Raw genomic sequence first — 27979 nt, 5'->3', positions numbered from 1 at the left:
TACTAAAAATACAAAAAAATTAGCCAGGCGTGGTGGCGGGTGCCTGTAGTCCCAGCTGCTCGGGAGGCTGAGGCAGGAGAATGGCGTGAACCCGTGGGGCGGAGCCTGCAGTGAGCAGAGATCGCGCCACTGCACTCCAGCCTGGGAGACGAGACAGCGAGACTCCGTCTCAAAAAAAAAAAAAAAAAAAAGAAAGAAAGAAAGAAGCCTGCTATACACACATCGGTACATTTTTATTATTTTAATTATTAACAGCATAGATGTTTTCATGCCAGTTTTCATAATCATTGTAATGATAATTGTCATGATTGTCTCTCCGTGGCGTGGAAGAATCTGGGTGCAGGGCCTGCGGATCCCTGCGGTCCGCGGCGTGCAAGTGCCACTCCCTGGGGTGCGCCCGGAATCCGCGAGCCACGGAACCTAAGAATGCCCACCCGCCGGAGCCGGAGGGCAGACGCTGGCACACCGGACGCGGGGACGCCAGAAGCGGCTGGACCCGGAAATAGGGGTTGCCGGTGGCCGTCCCGGGAACAAGGACCGGAGCTGGATCCGCGGTGCGGCTGCGGGTGAGCGGCGGGCTGCGGCCCCTCGCCGGGCGGTTCAGAAAGGCGGGAAGCGCGGGCATTTTTCTGGCTTGTTTCCTGAACGTTGGCCGGCGGAGGACCCGCGAGCTCGGGAGTGGGCCCGGGCCGGGCTCTGCATTCTTGTTGCCTCTTCCCTGGCAGGGGTGATCCTCTCTCGCGGGGCTTGCTGTGGGGGTTCAGGGAGGTGGAGATGGGCCCGCCCTGTGCCTGCAGGGAGCAGGCGCTGCGGTTAATACTTTTCTTCTTCGAACCCTCCTACAGTTCTTTAAGGTGAGGTCTGCTGTCCCAGTCTCACAGGCAGGGAAACTGAGGCTCAGGGAAGCTGTTCAGCCGCCGGGACCCAGATAGGTGCGGTACACACCCAGGCAGCTTCCACTCGCGGCCCCCTAGGCCCTGGCTGGGTTTTGAGGGCACCCAGGTTCTCTGACCTGTTATCTGTAAATGAAGTAGGGTACTTTTGTGAACAAATTAGCTGGAATCCAGGGGCAATAATTTCTCGCCGAAGTGAAAGGTAAGATGTTCCTAGTCTTGCCTTTTTATCTTCTCACCTTTCGAAACAGGACCTGAGAGGCCAGCCTAACTTGGGCTTGATGGCTAGCCAGTCCTGGGATTCCTTTGCCAAGGTCACCTGACACTAGTGTGAATTGTTCTGAACCTCCATTTACTCACGGTTTTAAAAAATTACAACACCTGCCTTAAGGGGTTGTTGGCAAGCTTGAATAGTGTTGATAGCTATGGTGTGCCTACTACAAAGGAGGAGCTTAAGAAATGGTTGTTTGTTTCCCTCTTTTCCTGATTCTAGAAGCATTTGGTAGTTACTGAGGTGGTAAATCCTAGGAATTTTAATGCTATTCAGACCACCGCTAGGTCTACTCCCAAGCCACATCTGCTTGTTTCTTTTTTTGTTTGTTTTGTTGCAGACAGAGTCTCACTCTGTCGCCCAGGCTGGAGTGCAGTGGCGCAATCTCGGTTCACTGCAACCTCCGCCCCCTGGGTTCAAGTGATTCTCCTGCCTCAGCCTCCTGAGTAGCTGGGATTACAGGCACGCGCCACCACGCCCAGCTAATTTTTGTATTTTTAGTAGAGACCAGGCTTCACCATGTTGGCCAGGCTGGTCTTGAACTGCTGACCTCGGGTGATCCACCTGCCTCAGCCTCCCAAAGTATTTCCTCATTGTCTATTTACCATGAGAATGCACAAAACAAAACCCGTGTTCTCCTGCTGCTTACTTACTTTCTAGGAGCTGGAAGACAAGAGCTGAATAAGTAGATGGAGGCTGTACCAAGTGTAGTGGTGAGTGCTACAAGGAAGCAAAGCCAGGCTGCTGTTCCATCAGAGTGCTCACAGAGGCAGGGCAGGAGCAGGCTTGGGGCACGGGTTCTAGAACAAAGTCCAGCCACTGGAGCTCTGGTCTCTCTGACCCCACAGTCCCAGTCTAGGCCAATAAAATGGCAGCACCCATTAGCATCCCTGCCTAGGATGCTGGCAGGACTGCCTGGTCCCTGGTGTGTCCTCATTATGTCATACATAATTGCTGACTACTCTGTGGCATAGACATGAGAAAATCTGAGGAAACATTTTAGGACAAAACTTCCTACTTTGGAAGAGATGGGAAACTTAGACCCTCACAGAACAATCCCCCCTCTGCTGCAAGTTTTCCCTTTTGGCCTCTGGCTTCCCAGGGTGAGAGAAGGGGAGTCCCTAGATCTCTTTTAAACCTCACTTCTGGGCCTCTGATTTTGGTAGAATCAAAACTTCCCCAGAACGGAGAGCAATCACCTTGGTTGTTCATTCATTCACTCAGCAGGCATTTAGTGCATGCTGGATGCCAGAAATGTGGCAATGAACCTGACAGTTGTAAGAGAGACAGACTGCTGATGCCAGATGCAGTCTTCAGGAGGGGAGGGGCAGGGGTCGGAGCAAGTAGACTAAGGGGGAAAAGTGGCCTAGGCTGAAGCCTGCCGGCACACGGGGAGGAAAGGTGGGTGCGCAGCAGAGCCTTGGGAGATGCAGCTGGAGCTGTCATGGGCCAGAGAGCTCATCTGCAGACAGTGCCATCATTCCACAAGGCCTCGGCTCTTTCACTGTGGGATGGTTGTATATTTAAGGGGAACATCCACTTACTTATTTTGAGGAAAAAAGCAAATTGTCATTTTATTTGGGGCAGCTTTCTGGTCAAGATTGCTGATTTCACTGTGGTCCTGTGATCTCTTAAGTGGGGAACAAGGTTGACAGCCCAAGGCCAACCTTGGACCTCTTCCCCGGCACAGCATGATGAGCGGCAGAAGCCCCTTTAGTGAAGGGGTTCCTTTGGCATCCTTTCTGAACAATGCCCTTTACAACCCTCCTTTATTTTTCTGGTTTTATTGTAAAGTCCCCTGTCTTAGTTCTTGTCCCTCAGTCACCTATGTCCAGGTGCTAAATGTAAAAGGTGCAAAAGGGAATGTGGTGAGGAGGCCCCCCCAGCCCTGACCTCCAGGCCCTAACACCCACTCCAGGTGACTGCTTGGACTGTTTGTTTTGCGTTCTATCCAGACATATCGCCTCTTCATAATCAAGTGCACATGTGTGCACACATATGTGTGATCACAAATGACAGCGCTCTCTACACACCGTTACGTGCCCAGCTTTCTTAGCATGATTTATTTCAGTGATCCGATCCACGTTAGTATGTACCAAGCAGATGCTTCCCTTTCTAATGCTGCCAGGTGCTCTACTGTAGAGAATGCCATGCTTTTTTTTTTTTTTTTTTTTTTGAGATGGAGTCTCACTCTGTCGCCCAGGCTGGAGTGCAGTGGCGCAATCTCGGCTCACTGCAAGCCCTGCCTCCCAGGTTCACGCCATTCTCCTGCCTCAGCCTCCCAAGCAGCTGGTACTACAGGCGCCCGCCACCACACCTGGCTAATTTTTTGTATTTGTAGTAGAGACGGGGTTTCACCGTGTTAGTCAGGATGGTCTTGATCTCCTGACCTCGTGATCCGCCCACCTTGGCCTCCCAAAGTGCTGGGATTACAGGCGTGAGCCACCACGCCCGGCCAGAGAATGCCATGCTTTTATTTAACCATCTCCCTGTTAACAGACACCAGCTTGTTTCTAACCTTTTATCATGATTGATAATGCTGCAGAGAACTCCCCAGTGATGTGGTTCATCACAGGCACCACTATGCCCAGCCTGAGGCCACTCCAGCGCTGCCCTGTCCTGCCTCCTGGGGTCTCAGAGTCCACATGGACAGTCTTGCCAGGGCCCACCACTGACTCCTGTGAGTCTCCCCAGGTGACTTCACTCTCTACCTGTCTCACAGCCCTTGCCCTCCCTGGGTCAGCGTGCTACCACCCAGGCCCTTCCATAATTCCTGTTTGAGCCTCCCACCCTCTGGGAGTTGCTTCTTTGACTCCCACTTCCTGCTCTAGTGCCTCGCTTCCTGGACCCCACAGAGCACACCCTCTGTGGACCCTCCCCAACCCTCACCTCCCTCTTCACCCAACTCAGAGTCAGGTTCTGTCCTTGTAATCTCTCCCCTCGAACCCTGACCCACTCCCTCTCCCTTCTACTCACCTGGACTCTCCCATCTAACTAAATCCAGTGCTTCCTCTGCTGTGGGCCTGCCTGCAGCATCACCACCTGTCCTTCCTCAGTGGACAGGCGTACCATGCCTCCCCTTCCACCAAGAGAAGTATAGCCTTGTGGCAGCTCTGCACCGCCTGGATGCTGACCAGCTGCTTCTCTTGCCCCTCACCCTCCCAAGGCCATCACTGCAGCAGTTCCTTCCCCTCCGGCACGCAGCTTCTCTTTTCCGTCTCACTGGAGCAGTCCCATCAGCAGAGAACATGCTGGCACAGCCACCATCCTAAAACAAGAGGGGACAGCGCACCAGCCTTCTCCCATCTCCCAGGTTTTGTTGAGCTCACCCCATGCAGCTTTCACCTGTCACTCACCAGATGGCCCCATCAGAGTTACCCAGGGCTCTGTTTGCCAGACCCTATGGTCAGGTCTCAGCTGCCATCTCACCTGGCCTGTCAGTGTCCTCCACATGGTGATGACTGCCCTGAAGTGCTCTTTCCTGTGGCTTTCAGGACCCTACCCCTCCTGACTCACCCTGCTAGCTCCTCATCTCCTGACCCCCAGCCTGGGCTCCTTCCACATTGCTGCCACCTCCTCCAGGCCACCCAGGCTGTCCAATGGGCAGGTCACATTTAACACACCTGAAGTCCCACTTCAGACTGCCAGTCCCTTCTTGTCATGCCTAAGCCAAAGCCATGGGTTGTTCCTTTTGCTTTTTTGTAAAGACGGGGTCTCACTATGTTAATCAGGCTCTTCTCAAACTCCTGGCCTCAAGTGGTCCTCTTGCCTTGGCCTCCCAAAGCACTAGGATTATAGGTGTGGGCCCATGCCCAGCCCCTGCCTCAGGTCATTCTTGACTCACCTTCCCCTCCCCTCCCATGTCCTGCCATCCCAGGTCTGCCCAGACTCTGACTTCCCTCGCAGCCTCCACCACTGCTACCCAGGGCCCAGTCATCCTCTTCTATGTGGCAGCCAGAGAGGTCCCTTTAACACTTAAAGTCAGATTATCCCACACCTATGCAAACCCTCTGCTGCCTCCCAGCACCCCTAGAGCAGACCCATATTCTACACCCCTGCTCCCTCCCTCAGCCCCGTGAGCCCCCCTGCCCAGCCATATCCTCCCCAAGGACCTCACCTTCCCTGCCTCTTCTGCCTGGACTCTTCTCCCAGGTGTCACCCAGCCCTGCCCTGTCCCTTGCCCGCTCCCATACTACAGCATGAGTTCCAGGAAGGCAGGACCTGGTGTTGCTTTGTGCTGTATTCCCTGCATCCTGGACTAGGCCAAGCATGCAGTAGGTGCTCAATAAATAACTGGACTATTAAGTTCATTCCAAGGAGTGGAATTGCTGGGATGTGCACTCGGACTTTGAGAGGGCTCCCTGAATTGCTGCACATAGAGGTTGTTCCCATTTAACTTCCCCACGCCCTCGTCTGCTGTGTGTGCAACGACTTTTGAGTCTCTCCCTATGTGATAAGCACAAGCTCATTGTAGTTCTGGGTTTCTTCTGTGAGTGTTGTTGGACATGATGTGATACCACAAAGGTACTTACGTGGTTGTTTTTCTTTTCTTCTCTTTTCTTTTTTGAGATGGAGTCTCGCTCTATTGTACAGGCTGGAGTGCAATGGCATGATCTCGGCTCACTGCAACCTCCACTTCCTGAGTTCAAGAAATTCTGATGCCTCAGCCTCACAAGTAGCTGGGATTATAGGCACCCACCACCACACCCAGCTAATTTTTGTATTTTTATTAGAGACCGGGTTTTGCCATGTTGGCCAGGCTGGTCTTGAACTCCTGACCTCAAGTGGTCTGCCCACCTCGGCCTCCCAAAGTGCTAGGATTATAGGCATGAGCTACCGTGCCCATCTAGGTGGTAGTTTTTCTTCATACTGAGATTATTTTATTTTGCTGTTTTTTTTTTTTTTTTGAGACAGGGTCTTGCTGTCACCTAGGCTGGAGTGAAGTGGCTGTTCTATCCACAGGTGCAGTCATGGCACACAACAGCCTTGAACTCCTGGCCTCAAGCAAGCGATCCTCTTGCCTCAGCCTCCTGAGTGGCTGACACTATAAGCATGTGCTACCACACCAGGCTCGTGAGATTTATTTTAAAAGCACATGTTTTTCCTAATATTTTTCTGGTTGCATTGTTTCTACTCAAACCTTTGCTAGATCTGGAATCGGTTTTAGTGGGAGTTAGGAAGCAGGAGTCTAACTTTATTTTTTTCCCCAGCAAGTTTTTCCAGTTGTCTCAATACAAGTCTTTTTTTTTTTTTAATACAGCGCTATGTTTATACACATCAGTGCTACATTTATAATGATTGAAAAAACAAAAAGGGTTCACGTGGTTTTCTTTTACTTGGCTAGCAGGTATTGAATGTCGTGTGTCAGGCACAGAAAGCTGTTGCAAAGACCAACAGTGATTCAGACACAAAGCCCATCGTGTCCTATTTTGGGGGTGAGGTAGTCACTGATGATGGCATGATGTGAGTGGGTTGGAATGGAGACCTAGCCCAAGAGCTGTGGGCACAGGAGGGCTGACTTATCCTGCTGGTGGTGTTAGGAGACTTGAGCTGGGCCTGTGGGCCATGAGGCTGCATCCTCCAGGCCTAGCGGAGCTTTCTCTCAGGCAGGGGAGCGCAGGCACAGAGGCTTCAAGTGCGTGTTTGCTTAAATGACGATATTTGATTTAATTTGGCCAGAGCATGGCCTGCAAAGCAAAAGGTGGAGTGGAATAGGTGGGAGATAGATGTGACAGAGCCCTGATGTCTGCTTGGGGCTGGACCGACTAGCCAGAGGGTCTCAGGCCCATCATGGATCAGAAGGACTTGGGGAGCCCAGCCTGGGCATCTGCATTTTGTAAAATGTCCTGGGGCATCCAAGTGCTTAGCTGAGGGGGAGGTGCTGCTCTCGGCCACAGTGTTTCCTCTCTCCAGGTGAGTCCACCTGTAGGTGGAAGAGCCAGTCCAGAGAGGAGGGCCAGGCATCCACCTGGCCTGACCATCACTCCAGATCCCCAGGCCCCAGCATCTTCCTAGCATGGATTTAGGAATAAAATTGACCTGAGATCATTGGGGCCACTTCACCTTCCCCCAAATGGAGCCACATTCCCAGGATCATCTCAGCCACTTCAGCTGACCTGGTAGTTTTTTTGTTTGTTTGTTTGTTTCTTTAATCTCAGATGTCTTCAAGTTTCCCTAATTCCGTGATTTTTCTTCTTCTTGCCTCAGGTTGGTCTTGTTTTTTCTTTGTTAAAGTGAGTTTCCTTGTAGTGGTATAGGTTCTGTTGACAGCATTGCTATCCTGAGTGTCCCTTCTTCTCTTTAGGAGTCAGCATTGGTAATAGTGCTGTGCTGCGGAAGAGTGGAGTCTAAACTTTTTCATTGCCAGTGCCCCGAAACTGGAGTGTGAAGGACCGAGACAAGATGAAGACTGTGCTCATGGTTGCTGAAAAGCCGTCCTTGGCACAGTCAATTGCCAAAATCCTCTCTAGAGGTAGGAGAGACCAGCCCTGCTTTGGTCTGTAAGCACAGTCGTTTATGTGTTACAGGACATTTTTTCCTAATGTGATTCCACCCTGGCTGGGGTAGATTTGGTTCAGGTCAGCAGGTGGTAATGAAGCATCTCAGTAAGTCACAGTGGGGTGCATTTGCTTCCACTCCTGGCAATGTGCCAAAGCTGGGGTTCCCAGAAGGCACAAGGCACAGCTTACAATGAAATGGAAGGACAGTCATTATCCATATGCTGGGCCTGATGGGGCTGTTAGGTACAAGTAGCAGAAACCAGCCCTGGAAGGAAGGAGACACAGCCAGGACCACACCCCAGTCAAGGTCTGATGAGGCTATGCCCCAGGCATTGTCACCCCTGGATACTCCCACTGTCCTGTGGACCTCACGTCACTCCAGACTAGCCAGTGGACTGAGCTATGGCCACAGGCACTACTGAGACACCAGGGAGCTAGAGAGGGAATGTCTGCCACTCACCCCCAACCCTGGCCACTGGGGTGGTTGGTAGGGTGCTGTTTCCCCCCATCTTTGAACTCCCTCCAAATAGGAAGAGTTTTAGATGCTGGGTACCCAGAAATGACAGGCACCTACCTGGCCTCCCCTTGGTCCAGCAGTTGAGAGGGGAAGAGACCCTCGTTCAGCTGAGAAGGCATGGTCCTCAGGGGACAGGGGGCCCCAAAAGTGGTACCTGGTGCCCAGAAGCTGAGAAAGTACAGCTGAGTATGGGCAGTGGAGAGGGTGAGAATTCAATAATTAGAAGGTCCCTGGTAACCTAGAGTAGATCTGGAGTCTATTTTAGTAAACGATGAATAACGTTTCAATGAAGTGAGGCAAAAATGGAATTGAAGAGTGAAAACATAAATACAGAGAAAGAGCCCACCCCTGCCTGCTCCTGACTCCCGGCAGCCTGGGGCTCTGCATCGAGAGTGCTCTGTGCTAGGTTGTTGGCAAATGCTGTTTTCCCTGAGCGCCGTCCCATCTCTCAGTGCCCAACTACCCACAGCAGTCTGCAGAATGCCGTCACTCACCACTCTGGGGAAGGAGGAGTCTGGCCTCTGGGAGGTGGCATCTGGGCTGGGGTCTCCACAGTGTCTTCAGCTCAGCTGAAGCAGCCAGTCACTTTGTGCTTCCTCATCCCCAGGGAGTCTGTCCTCACACAAAGGGCTGAACGGGGCCTGCTCAGTCCACGAGTACACTGGGACCTTTGCTGGCCAGCCAGTGCGCTTCAAGATGACGTCTGTCTGTGGTCACGTGATGACCCTGGATTTCCTGGGTAAACCCCTCTACCCTCCATCCTACTGAAGGGAGTTCTGCATGGCACTGGCCAGGGTCCAGTTGAAGCCAGGAGATGCCTCTAGGCAGGGAAGTTTGTCCCAACTCCATGAGTCATAAGGCCAGTAGATCATGAAGTAGTGATTAGAGGGTCCCTGGGTGCAGTGCCCAGAACCCAGGCTCTGGAACTCAGCCCTGGGTCCCCATCATAGCGGCACCCCCTAGTCACTGCATTCCCTGTGTGCCTTCCTATGTAGACAAAGTGGCAGCATCTATCTTAGTTAGGAAGGGCTTGACCTATGCAGGCATTTAAGAGAAGGCTGCTGCTGTTGCCGAGTTGACCGTCATCTGTCGGTCATTTGGTGGCTGTCATTGTCATTCCTATATTGTTACTGTTATCAATTACCTTGGAAGCGCTGGTATTAGTGACCTGCTGGGTGTAGGTATGGGGCCATGTGGTTGGCAAGAGTCTGATCCAGGCTTTTCCCCCTGCTCTGCCGGCTCACTGGCTGGAGACGAGGGCAATGACGGCCTCTGAGTTTACACTTCTCATAGTGAAATGGGTCTCACAGCAATGCCATCTGCTTCCCAAAACTAAGGATTCCGTGTGACAGTAAGGGCAGAGCACTCAGCACAGGGCCCGGCACACAGCAAAGCCTCAGCACAGGGCCCAGCACACAGCAAAGCCTCAGCACAGGGCCTGGCATGCAACAAAGCCTCAGCCCTTGTTCTTGCTGCTCATTGATGACAGCGTTGACAATGATGGTAACTGAGTTGTGTGGCTGAGCATTTGGACCCCAAGTTTTATCTCCAACTGGCAGGTGGGGAGCCGGGATTTGAATTCGGCTCTGTCTGACCCCATCCTCCCAGGATGCAAGAAATGGGGCCTAGGGAGGATCGCTTGAGCCTAGGAGTTCAAGACCAGTCTGGACAACATAGTGAGACCCGTCTCTACCCAAAAAAAAAAAAAAAATTCTTTTTAAATCAGCCAGCATGGTGGTGCACACCTGTAGTCTTGGGAGGCTGAGATGGGAAGATGGATTGAGGCTGGGAGGTCGAGACTGCAGTTAGCCATGATCATATCACTGTACTTCATCCTGGGTGATAGAGCGAGACCCCTGTCTCAGAAAAAAAAGAAGTGGGGCCTAAAAGAAAGCCAGACAGCTGAGCATGCAAGAACCAGGTCTCTGTAGATGAGTAGGTGATTGTGCTGGGCATGAGGCTCAAAAAGATGGGTCCTTTAACGGGAATGACTGCGCACATGTGTGCCCCCACAGAGTGATGGGTGGAAGGACGGAGTTCCAGAAACTCAGGTTGGAAGTGTGAATGAAGGCACCATTGTGGGGTCCAGTGCTCAGGCAAAGAGAGCCAGCCCAGGAATGGTGCTCCCAGCCACAGGGAAAGTCCCAGAAGTGAGGCCAGAGCGGCAGCCCCCCGAGAGCTTGCTTGGCTCCTGTGGTTGGCCGGGGTGTGGTGGGTCAGCCCAGCAGCCGAGCAGAAAGGAGGCTGAATGGGAGGGGGTTACCAAAGGCCTGAACCCACATCCTGGCTCTGCCTCTGATCATCAGGATGACCCTGGGCAAATTGTTCTCCAAGCTTTCCCCTCCTCATTTGTGGGTGAAACCAACATCCTCCTGGGGTTATGACGGTCTTGGAGGCCAAGCCCCCTGTGAACTGTGAGGTGTGACTCAATGTCACTGTGACTGGTTTGTAGGAAAATACAACAAATGGGACAAAGTGGACCCCGCAGAACTGTTCAGCCAAGCTCCCACGGAGAAGAAAGAAGCTAACCCCAAGCTGAACATGGTGAAGTTCCTGCAGGTGCGTGGGGCTGGCCTGGGCATGAGCACACCGGGGCTCCCCACCCTCCACAGCTGCAATGTCCTTGCTCACCCTTGCTTGAGTCCTAATCCCCCATGGACAGGGGGGCCTTTGCTAGCTCTTTCTGTGAGTGCCCCCTGCTGGCCCACATGGCACCTGCAGGCACCCCCAACACACACAAGGCAGTTGCCATTGCCAACCCTCAGTCCTGGAGAGCAGGCCTCCTGCTTTTAAAATAGATTGTTTGGTTGGGGGTTTTTTCTCCTTAATTTTAAAACAAATGCATACAGATTATGGAAAATTAGAAAGTGCAGATAAGTAGAAAGACAAAAAAATTATTCATAATCTTATTACCCAAGACAACTGCTGTTATCATTTAGGGTTATTTCATTTTAACCCTTTTTCTGGGCAGTTTTGGGGTTTAAGATCATGTTGCATTTATACTTTTTTTTCTGGTCCAAAAAACATCAATTATAAACTCAATTCTTTTCTGTTGGCTGAGCCAGCCTCAACACAGCCAGCTCCTCACCCAGGCCAGGTACCAGTCCTCCTAACTGAGGTTCAGGGCCTGGGACCAAGCCCTGTCCTGGATGGGAGCACTGGGGGCGGGTGGCACAGACCGGGTCTGCAGCAGGTGTGTGTGAACCTGTGCTGTGTGGCAGGTGGAGGGCAGAGGCTGCGACTACATCGTGCTGTGGCTGGACTGCGACAAGGAGGGGGAGAACATCTGCTTTGAGGTGAGTATGAGACTCACTTTGGTCCTCACTTTTGGCCTTTCTGACGCCAGCCCCAAACTGACACCAGCAGTCACATCATTCCTGGGGCCAAAGGAGGGAGTAAACTGTACTGGTTTAAAAACACCTCTCCCCTCTCTTTATTTTGAAACTCCATAGATACTTTTAACTGCATAGGCTCTATTAAAGGTGGTCAGTTGTTCCTCTGCTTGCTGAGGCCTCACGATATGAGTGAACATAGGAGGGGCCAAATTGTCTGGGTGGATGCAGGTTTCAGAATGGGACTGTCTTGGGGCAGCTTGGTGTTCAGCATCTTGTGCCCAGCGTGACTTCTCAGGGACCTTGGGTTGATGCTGGTTGATTCCCGACCTCAGCACTGAGGTCCTTTTGCAGGTCTCGCTCTGCTCATCTGCCCCACCCAGGATGCCTCCTGCCTCCAGCCAACCCTGGGAGCCCTGCAGAGAAGCAGGTGGCAGCTCCCTGTGCACACCCCATGCCCCATGCTTGCCCTGGCCATGGTGCCCTCACAGTGGCCATGACTGTTGATCTCACTTGGTGCCCTTCAGACTGTTGTTCCCTATGGGTCGCCCCTGTGCTCCTGTACCCCCAGCTCTCACCTGTGGCTCAAGAGCTGGTCAGTGAGACAGAGAGCTCAGGCACCTGGAGTTGCAGTACAGCACCCTCAGCAAATGTGATCACACTCTGTCTCTTCCCAGATACCCTCTCCTCCCCTGCAGGGCGGCTCCTCCCTGGGGGCCTTTGCATCTGGGAGTGGAGAATGGGGGCAGCTCATGGGGCTTTCTCCCTTCAGAAATGAAGCCACTTATTCCCAGTAAGGAAGCTGCGTGGCCAGGCTCCGGCGGCGACCCTAGTCCCACTGCACGGCCTTCCTAGTGAGTCTCGGCTCTAGGACCCCTGCTGTGCTTTAGCCCGAGCTGCCCCCACCACAAGCTGGGACCACCCATGGCCTTCCTGCTCTTGCCCATTTCCTTTCCCCTTCGTTCTTTTTTCCTTCCCTGTCTTTTCTTCAGCCTCTTAAAATTTCCACCCACCCCTCCAAACTCTCCCTCCTAGAAGGCAGGGAATCGGGTCACGTGGAATGGGTTTGGGGACTAAGAGGTCCCTCGTGTACTTGGCAGTAGCATTTCCTGATTTGGTGGGAATGAAAGCAGAGGATTAGAAGAGAGAGGGCGGGAGTAAGAAGGGAGTGTTCGAATGTGTTTCTAGATGGGAGTAAAGGAAGCCATGTGGTGGGGTGTTGTGGAGTGCCCAGGACTTCTGGAAAGCCAGGGGGATAGAGGAGGGTCTGACAGGGGCAGGAGAGAGGGCTGAGCCACGTGTTCTTTCCTGGAAGAAGCCAGGCTTCACAGTGGGGTAGGGAGCTGTGGCAGCAATCTGGGAGGTGGGTTACAGCGGGCCACTCCCCACCCCCAGGTTCTTGATGCTGTTCTGCCCGTCATGAACAAGGCCCATGGTGGCGAGAAGACCGTGTTCCGGGCCAGGTTTAGCTCCATCACGGACACAGACATCTGTAATGCCATGGCCTGCCTGGGCGAGCCTGACCACAACGAGGCGCTCTCAGTGGATGCTCGCCAGGAGCTGGACCTGCGAATCGGCTGTGCATTCACCAGGTGCTGGCCACACCCGCGGAGTCCTGGGCACACCCTCACTCTCCCTCAGCCAGAGACCTGCCTCTACTGGTCCCCCTCGGGGGCCCCTAGGCCTCCTCGAGCCAGGATGAGCAACAAGGGATTTCACCAACTCTGAAGAAGGCCAGGCACAGTGGCTCACACCTGTAATCCCTGCACTTTGGGAGACCAGGATGGGAGGATTGCTTGAGGTTGGCAGTTTGAGACTGGGCAGCATAACAAGACCCCATCTCTACAAAAAATATATATATTTTTTTTTGAGACAGAGTCTTGCTCTGTTGCCTAGGCTGGAATGCAGTGGTACAATCTCAGCTCACTGCAACCTCTGCCTCCCAGGCTCAAGAGATCCTCCTACCTGAGCCTTCTACTACAGGTGCTACAGGTGTGCACCACTATGCCTGGCTAATTTTTGTGTATTTTGTAGAGACAGGGTTTCACTGTATTGCCCAGACTGGTCTCAAACTCCTGAGCTCAAACAATCTGCCCACCTCGGCCTCCCAAAGTGCTGGGATTACAGATGTGAGCCACTGCGCCCAGGCTAAACAAAAATTTATTTATTTATTTGTTTGTTTTTTAAGACAGAGTCTCACTCTGTCACCCAGGCTGGAGTGCAGTGGCATAATCTCGGCTCACTGTGACCTCTGCCTCCTGGATTCAAGTGATTCTCATGCCTCAGCCTCCCAACTAGCTGGGATTACAGGCTCCTGCCACCACTCCCGGCTGATTTTTATATTTTTAGTAGAGACGGGGTTTCACCATGTTGGCCAGGCTGGTCTCGAATTCCTGACCTCAGGTGATCCGCCCGCCTCAGCTTCCCAAAATGCTGGGATTACAGTTATGAGCCACTGTGCCTGTCCAAACATTTTAATTAGCTGGGTGGTGTGAGCCTGTAGTCCCAGTTACTTGGGAGGCTGAGGTGAGAGGATCACTTAAGCCCAGGAGTTCAAGGCTGCAATGATCTGTGAATCCCCATTAATGCACTCCTGCTGGGCAACACAGCAAGACCGTGTCTCTACAAAAACAAAAAAGACCTAAAGAAAATTGTTTATTTAGCTGGCAGAGGTCACATATGCCCTGCTTGATAAAGTGTGTTTGTCTGTGCTCTGGGGATCCTAAGGAGAGTATGCAGTAGATGCAATAGAATAGAAGGCTCCCTGGCCTGAGACAGTAGAAATCTCCATCTACTGTCTCACCGGCTCTGTCACCCATGTACACACATGAATCCTCCCTAAGGCTATGCCCACTCTGCTCCCACTGGCTTCTAAGCAGGGACACCACCTTGTGTGACCTCCCTCATGCACCACCCCTGGCCTTGGGCTGTACTCACATGGGTGGCCATAATAGTGTCTTGAGTGAATCAGTGACCAAAATATCTTTCTCTCCACTCCCTCCAGGTTTCAGACTAAATATTTCCAGGGGAAATATGGTGATTTAGACAGCTCTCTCATCTCCTTTGGGCCGTGTCAGACTCCAACCCTGGGATTCTGCGTGGAGAGACATGATAAAATCCAGTCTTTCAAACCAGAGACCTACTGGGTGCTGCAGGCCAAGGTTCCTTGCCTTTCTCTATTCATGCTGGGGCTTTCTGGGTTTGGGGCATGAATTCTGAGAGTCTTCCATCATCAGCCAGCAGGCCCCAGGCTGAGGACAGAAGTGTGGACAGCTATACCACTATACCTGGAAGTGGTCTGTGGTGCCCAGGGCTGAGGGACTCCTGCCTTCATGGGGGCAATGGGAAGAGACTGGGCCTGTATATGCTGAGTCTGGATAACTGGGAATGAGTTCAGCTCTGGCAGTGCAGGGTGAGGTCACCCCACAGGATCAGTGGCTGCGGTGGTCAAGCCCAAGCACTGGACTGAGGCCATTAACTTTCAAACTTCTAAAAATTCCTAGAACCCTTTCTTCAAATAAAAGCCTCCAAAGAAGCTCACTGTAAGACTTAATACAGCTAGGCACAGTCACTGATGTCTGTAATCCCAACAGCCTGGGAGGCTGAGGCAAGAGGATTGCTTGAGGTCAGGAGTCCAAGGCTACAGTGAGCTACGATCATGCCACTGCACTCCAGCCTAGCAACACAGTGAGACCCTGTCTTGGAGCTGCTCTGGCTGACACAGGGCTTGGGACCCCAGTGGTGGCCATACCTACCACTGGCCAGGCACTGGGGATAGGCAGGGATGACGTGAGAAGTAGGGGCTCAGGTGCTTCTTAAGGACACATCAACCTCAGCTTCGGACCACCTTCCTGAGACTGGCTGCCTGGTTTCGGGGCATGGGGTGGAGAGGGCCAGATGTCAGCTTGCGTATCTGCCCGCCTGAACAGGTACAGCTGTGAGCCATTAAAGCCAGGGCTGTTTTGCTTCCAGACAAGGACCAGCTTCATCTGTCCTGGTTCTTCCTGGCATTGGGCTCACCTGGAGACTTTTTCTTGTGCGTTCATCTTTTATCCATTTTCCCGCAGGTTAACACTGACAAAGACAGATCTCTGCTTTTGGACTGGGACCGAGTAAGAGTGTTCGACCGGGAGATCGCACAGATGTTTTTAAACATGACAAAGCTGGAGAAGGAAGCCCAGGTGTGCCTGCTCCACCGACACCTATCACAGTTGCCTTGGGTGAGGGTGGCCCTTGGATGCCTCCCACTGGAGGAACAGCCTGTGATCCTAGGCCGTGTCTTTCTCTCCCTTTCTGAAACACAGACATCTTTTTGGAAAGCCGAATGGTTACTCCCTCATATACTCCTAAGATATTTCTGCCCAATGCAGTAGCCATAGTGTATTGCATGCCCGCTACATACCAGGCACTGTCCACACCTGTGACCTTGGACCCCTTCCACTCTCCCCTTTGTGCGTGACCTACTAGGCGTTACCTCCGTGTGGCAGGACTCCATTTCACACAGAGATTCAAGCTAACAACTGTAGAGGGACCTTGGTGCACATTGATGAACTTGCCCAAGGCTACAGCTGGCAGGGGAGAGGCTTGGGATTCCAATTTCAGTCAGCTTGTGTGCTTTTATGGGATTATGTTTCTTACTCAGGGCTTCTATGAATTGAAAGGACATTCTCCTTGGCTGTTAGGAAAAGGGTGAGGTGACGTGGCTGCACGGGCTGGGGACACATCTGTGGCTATTGAAGTAAACATGCTACAGGCGTGACAGCTACGAGATCCATCGAGACACAGCCTGGCAACCTTAGCCGCCTTCTCCTTGTCCTTCTCTGGCCTTCCTTGAGTGCCCTGTTGCCCGCCATGCCATCGTCTCAGGCATCTGAGACTTCTAAAGCTGTTCCAGGCTGTCAGCATTGATCACATTCCTGCAGAGACACTGTTGCCACCTCCAGGCCTCACGCCGGGGAGCCCAGCTTCACATAACAACTGGCCTCTGTGTTAGCACCCACATCTGTCGATCTGGAATGCAGAAGGCACTGCCCTGACCAGCCTACGTGGGATTGGCAACGGCAAGGGCCCGGGGTTGAGTTGTTTGGATTGTTTTTGCCACAGGCAAAACAAAGAGTTGTCTCTTCCAACAAGTGTTCAGCAGAGGTAGAGAGTGGTAGGACCCCAAACAAGCACAGCTCACGGATGCACTCCGCTAATCTGTATGGTATTTACACAAATTCCAGTATAGCTACCAGCACTTAAAAATTATGAGATTTCATACTAAAATTCTGCCTTCCAGCTTCTCTTGAAAAATCAGAAGAGGTAGCAATACCAGCAGGTACAGGCAGCAGCCCTCCCCACAGCAAGGAGGGGCACTTCCCCTGGGACGGGCCCCACTTGCCATCCCTGTAGCTTGGCTGATGCTGGCTTCTGTAGGATTTCCATCTGCAGCCCTTCTGACTCCTCCTCAATCTTCCAGGTTTTCTCTTTCCCTAGAAAATTCTCCAGAAAAGAATATTCAATCACTTGAGGCCAGGAGTTTGAGACCAGCCTGGACAACACAGGGAGACCCTGTCTCTAAAAAAAAAAAAAAAATTTAAAAAATAGCCGGGCATGGTGGCACGTGCCTGTAATCCTAGCACTTTGAGAAACTGAGGCGAGAGGGTTACTTGAGGCCAGGAGTTTATTTAAGACTAGCCTGGACGACATAGCAAGACCCTGTCTGTACAAGAAATTGAAAAAAAAAAATTGGTCGGACGTGATGATGTGTGCCTGTGGTTTCAGCTACTCAGGAGGCTGAGGCAGGAGGATCGCTCGACCCAGGAGTTCAAGGCTATAGTAAGCTCTGATGGTGCCACTGCACTCCAGCCTGGGCGACAGAGCAGGACCCTGTCTCTTAAAAAAATAAAAATTTGATTTTTTGTTTGTTTGTTTTGAGATGGAGTCTTGCTCTGTCACCCAGGCTGGATTGCAATGGCGTGGTCTCAGCTCACTGCAACCTTCACCTCCCAGGTTCAAGCAATTCTGCCTCAGCCTCACGAGTAGCTTGGATTACAGGCACGTTCCACCATGCCCAGCTAATTGTTGTTGTTGTTGTTTTTTTTTTTTTTTTTTTTTTTTTTTTTTGTGAGACAGAGTCTCGCTCTGTTGCCCAGGCTGGAGTGCAGTGGCGCAATCTCGGCTCACTGCAAGCTCCGCCTCCCAGGTTCACGCCATTCTCCTGCCTCAGCCTCTCCAAGTACCTGGGACTACAGGCGCCAACCACCACGCCCGGCTAATTTTTTTTTTTTGTATTTTTAGTAGAGACGGGGTTTCACCGTGGTCTCGATCTCCTGACCTTGTGATCCACCCGCCTCGGCCTCCCAAAGTGCTGGGATTACAAGCGTGAGCCACCGTGCCCGGCCATGTTTGTATTTTTAGTAAAGACGGGGTTTCACCATCTTGGTCAGGCTGGTCTCGAACTCCTGACCTCAGGTGATCCACCCGCCTCAGCCTCCCAAAGTACTGGGATTACAGGCATGAGCCACTGTGCCCAGCCAAAATTTTTTTAAAAAAAGAATTTTTATTCTTTTTCCTTTCCTGGTCCTGAATAAATATTCAATCAAGTCTTTAGACTGTTAGGAAGAATGAATTGGAGAAACAGGGAGACCAAATGAATGAAATCAGACCCTTCGTCCACACATCTTGATTCCCTCTATGGTGGTGTCTTCCTCCTTCCCCAAATCATTGACTGTCCTGTCTTCCAGGTGGAGGCCACAAGCAGGAAAGAAAAGGCCAAGCAGAGGCCCCTGTCCCTGAACACCGTGGAGATGCTGCGTGTGGCCAGCTCTTCTCTGGGTATGTAGGGACATTTTTCTCAAGTCGCCAGAAGGCTTCCTGAGGCAGAGTCGTGGAGGCAGGTTCAGCCTGGAGCAGCGAGCGCCCAGGGTTGCAGGATGGTGCCCGAGGCTTCAAGGGGATCTGAGCCTCAGGAGGAATTCACTTATCCATAGGTTGTAAAGGTGGTAAAGTTGGTCACCACCTGAGGGCACATCCTGATGTTAGAGTCCCTGAGCAGCTATCCCTGGTGAGGGGAGAGGCCCCAGCCAGATGTCACCTTCAGGGAACCGGTGTGAATGTCACCCCTCAGCCTCGTCTCCTCAGCCTTTTTCTCCTTAGTAGCGAGGAGGGGGTTGGGCTGGAAAGCTGGTCTCCGGCAGCTGTCAGCCCCTAGGTATTGGTGCCACCCCGCACGGAACTATGGGCAGTGTCCTCTCAGTGGACACTGAGTGGTGGCTCCAGCGTCCTCAGAGGGCAGCAATGCTGGGAGTGGTTGCTAGCTAAGTGCCAGCCTCTGCTGGTCAAGGAGTAGCAGGATGAGCCCCCCTCAGTGGCCCCAAAGTGCCGTGAGGACAGAAACACCCAAAGGTTCAGAATGGGGCTGATCAGCCAGCCTGAAGTGTGGTTATAGCTCCATGGCCAATGCATGGGGAGTGGTGCTCTGAAGGCCATGTCTCATCCCCATGGCCATGGGCCCCATGAGGATGCATCATGGGGTAGAGTTAGTGGTGTTTCCCATCAGGCCCATCCTGGGTGTAGGATTCAGCCTTACGGGTGCAGGATTCAGCCTCACACAAGACTGTGTGGCATAGGTGCCCACCCGGCCAGCAGCTCTACACTCCAGCTGTGCCTGCTCAGAGCCACCCTCACCCTCCAGGAGAGGCTGGCCACAGTGGGGGAGCCTGAGTGCATAGACCAGGGCAGGCACCTGGCCATCCCCATGTACCTGGCCCTCTGAGAACCTCCTGACTCTCGCAGGCATGGGGCCGCAGCACGCCATGCAGACGGCCGAGCGGCTCTACACGCAAGGCTACATCAGCTACCCACGGACAGAGACCACCCACTACCCTGAGAACTTTGACCTGAAGGGCTCTCTGCGGCAGCAGGCCAACCACCCCTACTGGGCTGACACGGTGAGTGGAGCCAGGCCGGCCCCAGCATGTGTATGTGTCACTGAGGCCTTGGGACCAGGTCTGGTACTTCAGCCAAACCCAGGCAGGCAGCCGAGCCCAGCCGCAGACTCTGCTCTGTCTTCTCTCCCTCAGGTGAAGCGGTTGTTAGCAGAAGGTATCAACCGCCCAAGGAAAGGCCATGACGCCGGCGACCATCCCCCCATCACCCCCATGAAGTCTGCCACAGAGGCCGAATTAGGTACCACTGTCACCCCATACCCGACGTGCTTCCAGGGAGGGAAGGGCGAGCTGCGACGGTGAAGGTTACAGGCCCTGTTGGCAATGTGGGGGCTCCTTCAGCCTCTGCCTGCCCTGGCTGTGGGGATGGGGGGCCACCTGGAAGATGAGCTCCATTGCTATGGCACCAGGACAGGAGTGAAGAGGTGGCAGCAGGTGCTGTTGCAGGGAGGCAAGGGGACAGACGCCACGGGGGACATGAATGAAACCAAGGTAGAGTGTGGCGGCGTGGGGGAGGGGGCAGTACACCTCCTACCTCCCAGCTGGCCTAAGGTGGTACCAGTGGTCCGAGTGCCAGGAGAGGGCAAATGAGGAAGGGAGAGCAGTGCAGGTAGAGACAGGAGCCACTTGTGGACAGTCTGAATTTGAAGCGATGGTGTCATGTCACGAGACAGTGGAAGGACAGGCCAACGCCTGAAGAACAGTCCTGCCAGAAGCAGGGGCAGGAGGTTGTGCAGGGTGGTGGGAGCTGCAGCCAGAAAGGAACCACTGAGGCACGGAGGCTTGTGTTCCCTTCCTCCGCATTTTCTTTTTTTTTTCTTTTTTTGAGACGGAGTCTTGCTCTGTCACCCAGGCTGGAGTGCAGTGGCCTGATCTCAGCTCACTGCAACCTCTGCCTCCCAGGTTCAGGCAGTTCACCCTGACTCAGCCCCCCGAGTACCTGGGATTACAGGCTCCCACCACCACACCCAGCTAATTTCTTTGTATTTTTAATAGAGATGGGGTTTCACCACGTTGGCCAGGCTGGTCTCAAACTCTTGACCTCAAGTGATCCATCCACCTTTGCCTCCCAGAGTGCTGGGATTACAGGATGAGCCACCACGCCCGGCCTTCCTGCGCGTTTTCTTTCCTCCTTCCCCAGGATTTGCAGCGTGTCCTGCACAGCGGCTCTGTAAGCAAGACCTTGCTGCTCAAGCGAGAGTACTGGGGGCTTCTCACGGCCAGAGCCCCTAGCTGGCTCACAACTGACTAGCCCTGGCCTGTTGCAGGGGGTGACGCGTGGCGGCTCTATGAGTACATCACCAGACACTTCATTGCCACGGTCAGCCATGACTGCAAGTACCTGCAGAGCACCATCTCCTTCAGAATTGGGCCCGAGCTCTTCACCTGCTCTGGGAAGACCGTCCTCTCACCAGGTCACACCACGGGCCCAGCCTTCCTCCTCTGTGCCTTCACAGGCAGTCAAACATTCTACATCGTGTCTGGGGATGGGAGGCCCAGGGTCTGAGGCCCCGGCCACCCAGGCTGGGGACCCTGAGTGGCGGTGCGTATCTCTCCAGGCTTCACGGAGATCATGCCCTGGCAGAGCGTGCCCCTGGAAGAGAGCCTGCCCACTTGCCAGCGGGGCGACACCTTCCCTGTGGGCGAGGTGAAGATGCTGGAGAAGCAGACGAGCCCGCCCGACTACCTGACGGAGGCCGAGCTCATCACGCTCATGGAGAAGCATGGCATTGGTGGGTACACCTGCCCAGGCCCCAGAGCCAGCTCTGTCTCCAGTACTCAGGCTTCGAGTCTACTCACAAAGCTGCCCCGCCACCCCTGTGTGCCTAGCCCAGCACCCCTCCACGGGCTGGCGTCTGGAAACTGGTGACCCAGTGTGTGGCCAGCCAGGCAGGGCCACAGCGGGCATCCCCTCCCGAGGCCTCCATTCAGGACCTGGCCTTCCCTGTGAAGGCCCAGATGTGCCCTCGTGCACTGTGGGTGTGCACACGCCGACTAACGCCCACAAGGCTGAAGATTGGCCCAGATGCCAAGTGACTCATAGAAATCATATTGGCAGTCCCCTGAGTCCACACAGCCAGCCTGGTCTGTCCTGAAATCAGGTGACAGGGAAATGAGATCTCACAGGAGCTGCTTCCCTGGGAGAGAACAGAAATGCCTGTCCCAGGGACAGGGCTCCCCAAAGGGTGACCAGGAAGTTTCCAAGCAAGAACGGGCAGCCCAGGGGAGTTTATCAAAGCAAAAGTGTAGTCACCAGTGCACACTCCTCACAGGAGTGGTGGCCTCACAAGTCCCCAGGCCTGGCACTGTGAATGATGTCTCACATGCTGGGGGCCAGCCTCACTGCCGGAGCCTTCTCCCCAGGTGGCGCTTGCACCGCCGGGCACTGCCTGTTCCCTGGGGCACTACCCCTGGCTGACAGGCTCTGGAGGCCTGTGGGATGTCACAGCCACTGTGTCCAGGCTCTGCTCCAGCAGTGGTCATATAGGTGGACTCTCAGGGAGTGCCTCTTCCCAGGCTGGGGTCCTGGTGACCATGGCAACCTTGACAGGAGAGCAGAGCTCTGGGCTTGCTCCTCTCAGGAGCACCTGCCAGGGTCCTGAAATAGCCCTCAGCCCACTGTGGAGTGTGGGCTCTGCTCCCCTGTGTCCTCTGCCCTCTCGCATTGATGGGACACTGGCTCCTGGCAGCCCTATGCTAGCCAGTGAGCCAGACCCAATCACCAATACAACTTTGTGACAGTGAAGAGGGCTCTGGTGTTACCTTCTGAACAGGAGAGTGGTCAGGGTGGCCCTGTGACTGAGCCCCCAGGAGTATGTAAAAAGGGCCTGACCAGAGCCACCACAGAGGAGCCCATACCACGCGTCATGGCGCCCGGCAGACTCAGGGCGGTAGTGGCACACACCACCCACGGCCTGCCACACTGGGTGCAGAGCTGGCCTCGTGCCAAGAGCCATGGGCCCTTGGCAGGCTCCTTAGCCCCTGGAGGCCAGTTTCTTCCCATGTGAGATTCTCTCCAAGCTACTTTGGGAAGGTGTGTGTCACCTGCCCATGCTGGTGAGTGTGCAGGGAGCCCTAGCCTCCTTTCTGCCCCTCTGACTGGCACCTGCCATAGTCAGAACGCCTCAGCCTCCGCTGTGCCCCTCTGCCAGAAAAGCTCCTCTGGGTGGGAGAGTGGAATCCTGGGGACTGGGAGCCTGCCCTGGGGATCATGACAGGCCTTGCAGAGAGGGAGGAGGTGAGAGACAGAAAGTGGACAGGTTTAGGGGAGGGTGGCTCTGCAGTAAGCTTGTAAGCACCTCCGTGTTCTGGTGGAGTGGGGCTCTGGCTCCAGGGTGGGTGCCACAGGACCCAAGCAGGAGAAGCCATAGAAGTCACGTTTCCCAGGCGCAGAATAAGCACTGTGACCTTGGAGAGTTCCTTAACCTCTGAGACTGTCATCTTTGCCGTAAAGCAGGAGTAGGCACCCCCTGCAGGGAGGGCTGCCCCTGTGTTCTCAAGGCAGAACATGAAATGCATGCAGTTGGTGCCCAGCACAGTGCAGGGGAAGCTCAGGGCACAGCCCTCCCTCCTGTGGCCAGGAGCAGTGAGAGGGCCTGAGCACCAGGGGCCCCGTGACAGGTGCTACAGCACATGGTTCAGTGGGGCATGTCCAAGGCAGGCCAGGAACCCTGGGGCCTTGTACATTGCAGGCACAGATGCCAGCATCCCTGTGCATATCAACAACATTTGCCAGCGCAACTACGTCACTGTGGAGAGCGGGCGCCGGCTCAAGCCCACCAACCTCGGCATCGTCCTGGTGCACGGCTACTACAAGATTGGTGAGTTCCTCAGTCCTGCCTCCAGGGCCCACCGAGGCTCCTGGGCTTCTCCCTGGGCATTGGCTCTGCTGCCTGCTCCAGACAAGCCCCTGCCCTGCAGTGATCCCCCAGCCCCACACGCACTCCCTCAACACCCACTGAAGGGGCGCTGCCCCAGGACCCCCAGGACCTGCCCAGAGCAGGAGTTCGGTGTGTTTAAAGGCTGAACAGACGTGTGTGAGGGAACCAAAAGGGGAGGCGAATGTGCCTCAGCCCTGTTCCCTGGAGGCTCCCCAGGGGCCAAGGGGAGAGGGAGGAGCACAAAACTGGCCCAAAGGCGTCCTGGAGCTCATCTGTGATGTGGTTCTAGCCACAGGACATCCCTGGCCACTCTGCCTGACATTTCCGGGTGGGAAATCAGGAAAGGCCTGGGGTCATAAGAGCCAGCCTGGTACCATCTGAGGCTGTGGACTGGTGGGTAGGGCAGACGCTAGGAAGATAGGCCAGAGCAAGAGGTTACAGGGCAGTAGCCCTGCCTGGGAGGGGCATGGCCCCGGGTGCGAGTGCTCAGGGCAACATCTGCCCCCTGCCCACTTGCAGACGCGGAGCTGGTGCTCCCCACCATCCGCAGCGCAGTGGAGAAGCAGCTGAACCTGATCGCCCAGGGCAAGGCCGACTACCGCCAGGTCCTGGGCCACACCCTGGACGTGTTCAAGAGGAAGTTCCACTACTTTGTCGACTCCATTGCCGGTACAGTCTGCCTCTGGCCTGCCCCTCACCAGAGGGGGGTGTCTCTGTCAGCACTGCCAGTACCTGGGGACCCAGGTCCCCACGTGGGACCAGCTTCCAGATCTGGGCTCCAGGCCTCCGTAGGCCAGGGCAGTGACACCTCCTGGCTGGGTTGAAAGAGCAGGTGCATTAACACCACACACGGCCAGGAACATGCGCCTCTGACACACAGGGCTGCTGCCCTGCCGTTCTGCCAGGGACAGTAGAAACCACCGCCTATAGGGACTCTTTCACATTCAGACCCTTGACCACGTGTTGTGGAGCCTTTTGCTAGGGACTGGGAAGGAGATGACTCCTACACTCTGCTTGCCCGCAGGCATGGATGAGTTGATGGAAGTGTCTTTCTCGCCCCTGGCGGCCACAGGCAAGCCCCTCTCACGCTGTGGGAAGTGCCACCGCTTCATGAAGTACATCCAGGTAGGTGCAGGGAACACTAACTCAGGCAAGCTGCCTCACCCCTGTAGGCCTCAGCTTTATCATTGATCACACAGGAATCATGTTCTTTGTCCTGGCTGTCACAGAAGAATGAGCATAAAGAAGTCTTGACAAAAAATACCCAGTGTCCCCATGTCCCCTAGAACACACAGCCATTAGGCCACGCAAACACACGGTGCATTTTTCCCTAACACCATGCCACTTACCATCATGGACATTAATGTACGCACAGAGATTTTAGAACTGCCTTTTCTGCACACGTGGAACAAGGGCCAGAGATTCATGCGCCTTGCCTGACAGTGTGTCACGGGTTCTGCATGACAGGTTACATATTTTTTATTATGAGGAGTAGGGGTAGGGGCCAAGTCGGTGGCCCCAGTGACCCTCACGCCCCCTGCCTGGCATTGCCGCAGGCCAAGCCAAGCCGCCTGCACTGCTCCCACTGCGATGAGACCTACACGCTCCCCCAGAATGGCACCATCAAGCTCTACAAGGAGCTCCGCTGCCCTCTTGATGACTTCGAGCTGGTCCTGTGGTCTTCAGGTTCTCGGGGCAAGAGCTACCCACTGTGCCCCTACTGCTACAACCACCCACCCTTCCGAGACATGAAGAAAGGTGAGTGCAGCCGCTCCCTCTTGTCCACAGGTAGCTGCAGTCTCTGTTCAGTGCCAACCCCTGCCTTGCACCAGGCCGGACTCTGAGGGGACCCCTCACCCTGGCCTTTCCTGCACTCATTGGCACTGAGACGAGAGACCCTGGATGTAGGTGGGGCACTGCTCAGGCCTCAGCCAGTGGTGCCACCCTCTCTCTGTGTCAGAATCGAGCAGGCAACCCTAGTCCACCCTCAGGACCTGGGCACAGGTGTGCAATGCTCCCTCCGGAGCTGAGTGAGCAAGAGGATGCAGCAGTCGGGGGACCCACCCGGTGAGCGGGCACCCCCAGTCAGCGTCCACCACTATCCTCCATCCTCATCCTCGTCCTCATTACTGGAGGAGGGAGCGCATGTCCAGGCAGGCAGGACAGAGAGCACCGAGCCAGACCAGGAACCAGCGGGAGTGAGGCGTCTGCCCACATTCACCGTGTGCTCTGCAGAAAGCCCCCTCAGGCCTCAGTCTGCACCCAGGCTGCCGGGGGAGTGAGACCCCATCCCCGCCCTCCTGCTGCCACCAGAGCAGCTGACAGGGTGGTCCCATGTGGCCCAGTGACATGAGGGTCATGTGGCATTACCAGTAACAAGCTGTGACAGCAAAGCAAAGGGGGGATGGAGTCGGCTGAAACCCACTGGGATGGCGCCAGCGAGGGGCCTTGAAAGTTGAGGAGGTTTCAGATAAGCAGAAAACAAGGGTAATGGCAGCCAGAAGCCGAAGCATGAGCAAGGCCGTCCCCAAGAGCAAGGCCAAGAAGAGTTCCTTCTGCTGGGATGAGGGATCCAGGAGCTTGAGGCATTGGGAGCAGGCCGCAGAGGGCAGGTGGGCACAGTGGGCGTGCCTTTACAGGGCTCCCCTCTCCCGCCAGGCATGGGCTGCAACGAGTGTACGCACCCCTCCTGCCAGCACTCACTGAGCATGCTGGGTATCGGCCAGTGCGTGGAATGTGAGAGCGGGGTGCTGGTGCTGGACCCCACCTCGGGCCCCAAGTGGAAGGTGGCCTGCAACAAGTGCAACGTGGTAGCGCACTGCTTCGAGAACGCCCACCGCGTGCGGGTGTCCGCCGACACCTGCAGTGTCTGTGAGGCCGCCTTGCTTGACGTGGACTTCAACAAGGCCAAGTCCCCACTCCCGGGCGATGAGACGCAGCACATGGGCTGCGTCTTTTGTGACCCCGTCTTCCAGGAGCTGGTGGAGCTGAAGCATGCAGCCTCCTGCCACCCCATGCACCGCGGTGGACCAGGGAGAAGGCAGGGTCGAGGGCGGGGCCGGGCCAGGAGGCCCCCTGGGAAGCCCAACCCCAGACGGCCCAAGGACAAGATGTCAGCCCTGGCCGCCTACTTCGTATGATGGCCCTGTCCTCCCTCACCCAGGCTGCAGTGCCATGCAGACACCTCATGGCACTTCACACTATTAAAATGCATTTTATTTTATCCAGAGCTGGGGCCCCTTTGCTGGTGCAGTGATGTCAGAGCGTTACCGTGTCCCTGGGCACCTGTGGGGCCCTCTTTCCCTCTCCAAAACCCAATATATCTCCCTTCAGCCTGCACACACATGCCCAGTGTGCTCCCTGATATCCCTACACCCAGGCAGTACAGGCAGGGATGCCCCAACCCTGAAGCTCTGGGGAATAGACCCAGTTTGCACTCACACACCATCTCAATCCATGCTGCTGATGGTAGCTGTGTGCACAAGCAGTGGCCCTGATGCCTTAAGGAAGGCGGCCTTGACAGCTGTGGCTCCAGCAGGAGAGGAGTCTAGTGGAGCAGGCAGGGCTGGGAAACCCCCTCCCTGGATCTGGCTCATGAATCCTCTTGGTCTTTGCTGCAGCCCCCTGCTCGGGGCCACCCTCTTGACCCTACGCTTCTCTGTCCCCTGCTCCCTGTTCCCATCTCTGAGAAGCCCTGTACATGGTGCCCGTGTGCATCTGGCAGCTTCCTGGGGCCTGCTGCAATTCCTCTTCTTACAACAAGCCCTTATTGTCTTAGAGGCAGCTGGGTGCCCCATGGAACCCATTCACATGCCAGGTTTAGAAAATACCCTGTAGGCCAGACTGCCCTGTGGTGCCAGGTGCTGGTGGCAGCCGCCCTCTGACCTCAGTGCCTTCTCGTGCTCCCTTCCCCAAACACCCAAGGAGAGACACCTGTGCAGGATCCACTGTGTGTTGGAAACTCCCTCCACACTCTGCCCGTGCCCCATTGAGTGGTGACAGGAGCTCAGCAAAACAGCTTTCCAGACTGTTCAGTGGGACCTTTCTTTGAGGGGCAGGTCAGGAATGTTTTGGACTCAGACCCGCCCCCACCCCCCAACTCAGTAGTAGATTCCCAGGCCGCACCAGGACGTATATGACAGCTCCTGTAAGGAAACCTGGAGCCCACCCAGCATACCCCACCTGGATCCGCTTCCTGGAGACCCTCACAGGTTAACACGGGGGTTCCCTGGAACACAGTTTGGAGAGCTACTTGAAGCTGAGTGAAAATACACAGACATGGAGAACCACATAGAGGGTCCTGGGATGTGTCTCAGAAGTACAGGCTTCAGGAAGGAGGGGGTGCTCTCAGAGCTTCTGCCCCCTCCCACCCACTCTGGTCCCATTCTGGGGCCCTAGCAAGGCCACACCTGTTAGGTCCCCAGTACAGGGCTGTGACTCTGCTCTTCCACCCACAGGGCCCAGTGGACCTGGAGCCTTCTCCACAGAAGGTTTCAAGACCTCCAGGACCCTTAGGTTATAGGGCTAATTCAGGCTTGGAGGAGCGGAGATGGTTCCTAGGTCTTAAACCCAGACCACCCAGTCCTTCCTTACTATGCTTCTGCACTGCGATTTCAGCCACAGGCAGGGCTAATCACAAAGTGTTCCTTTATTT

At 54.7% G+C, this 27979-nt stretch overlaps 1 protein-coding gene across 7 annotated transcripts; it reads left to right on the top strand.

Annotated features, from left to right (window-relative positions):
* The first annotated feature begins 444 nt into the window (after window positions 1-444).
* Window positions 445-26554, top strand: TOP3B (DNA topoisomerase III beta). 7 transcript variants are annotated; one of them, XM_032139399.2, is made up of 19 exons: window positions 496-566; window positions 7078-7283; window positions 7469-7636; window positions 8789-8920; window positions 10634-10740; window positions 11403-11477; window positions 12909-13105; window positions 14518-14674; window positions 15581-15694; window positions 18242-18332; window positions 19293-19447; window positions 19580-19685; window positions 20713-20859; window positions 21004-21177; window positions 23137-23265; window positions 23845-23994; window positions 24350-24450; window positions 24882-25083; window positions 25984-26554. In XM_032139399.2, exons 3-19 carry the CDS (start codon window positions 7567-7569, stop codon window positions 26463-26465), a joined length of 2589 nt encoding a protein of 862 aa, XP_031995290.1. In that variant the 5' UTR covers window positions 496-566; window positions 7078-7283; window positions 7469-7566; the 3' UTR covers window positions 26466-26554. The 7 variants fall into 7 exon arrangements, with proteins under 7 accessions (XP_031995292.1, XP_031995289.1, XP_031995290.1 ...); XM_032139398.2 differs by lacking the exon at window positions 7078-7283 and having other exon boundaries at window positions 449-566; XM_058431422.1 differs by lacking the exon at window positions 8789-8920.
* Window positions 26555-27979: the final 1425 nt, after the last annotated feature.

The sequence above is a fragment of the Hylobates moloch genome, unplaced genomic scaffold, assembly GCF_009828535.3.
Source record: "Hylobates moloch isolate HMO894 unplaced genomic scaffold, HMol_V3 SCAFFOLD_19, whole genome shotgun sequence".
In the NCBI taxonomy this organism is placed as follows: Eukaryota; Metazoa; Chordata; class Mammalia; order Primates; family Hylobatidae; genus Hylobates; species Hylobates moloch.
The sequence above is the reverse complement of the archived record's forward strand: the minus strand, read 5'-3'. Positions and strand labels throughout refer to the sequence as shown.

Bases quoted from the DNA above. Each gene is read 5' to 3' on its own strand.
- TOP3B (XM_032139398.2), top strand. From the start codon at position 7,567: ATGAAGACTGTGCTCATGGTTGCTGAAAAGCCGTCCTTGGCACAGTCA. The intron at 20,860-21,003 runs GTCACACCACGG...GTATCTCTCCAG, and splicing joins GAAGACCGTCCTCTCACCAG to GCTTCACGGAGATCATGCCC. The intron at 25,084-25,983 runs GTGAGTGCAGCC...CTCTCCCGCCAG, and splicing joins CTTCCGAGACATGAAGAAAG to GCATGGGCTGCAACGAGTGT.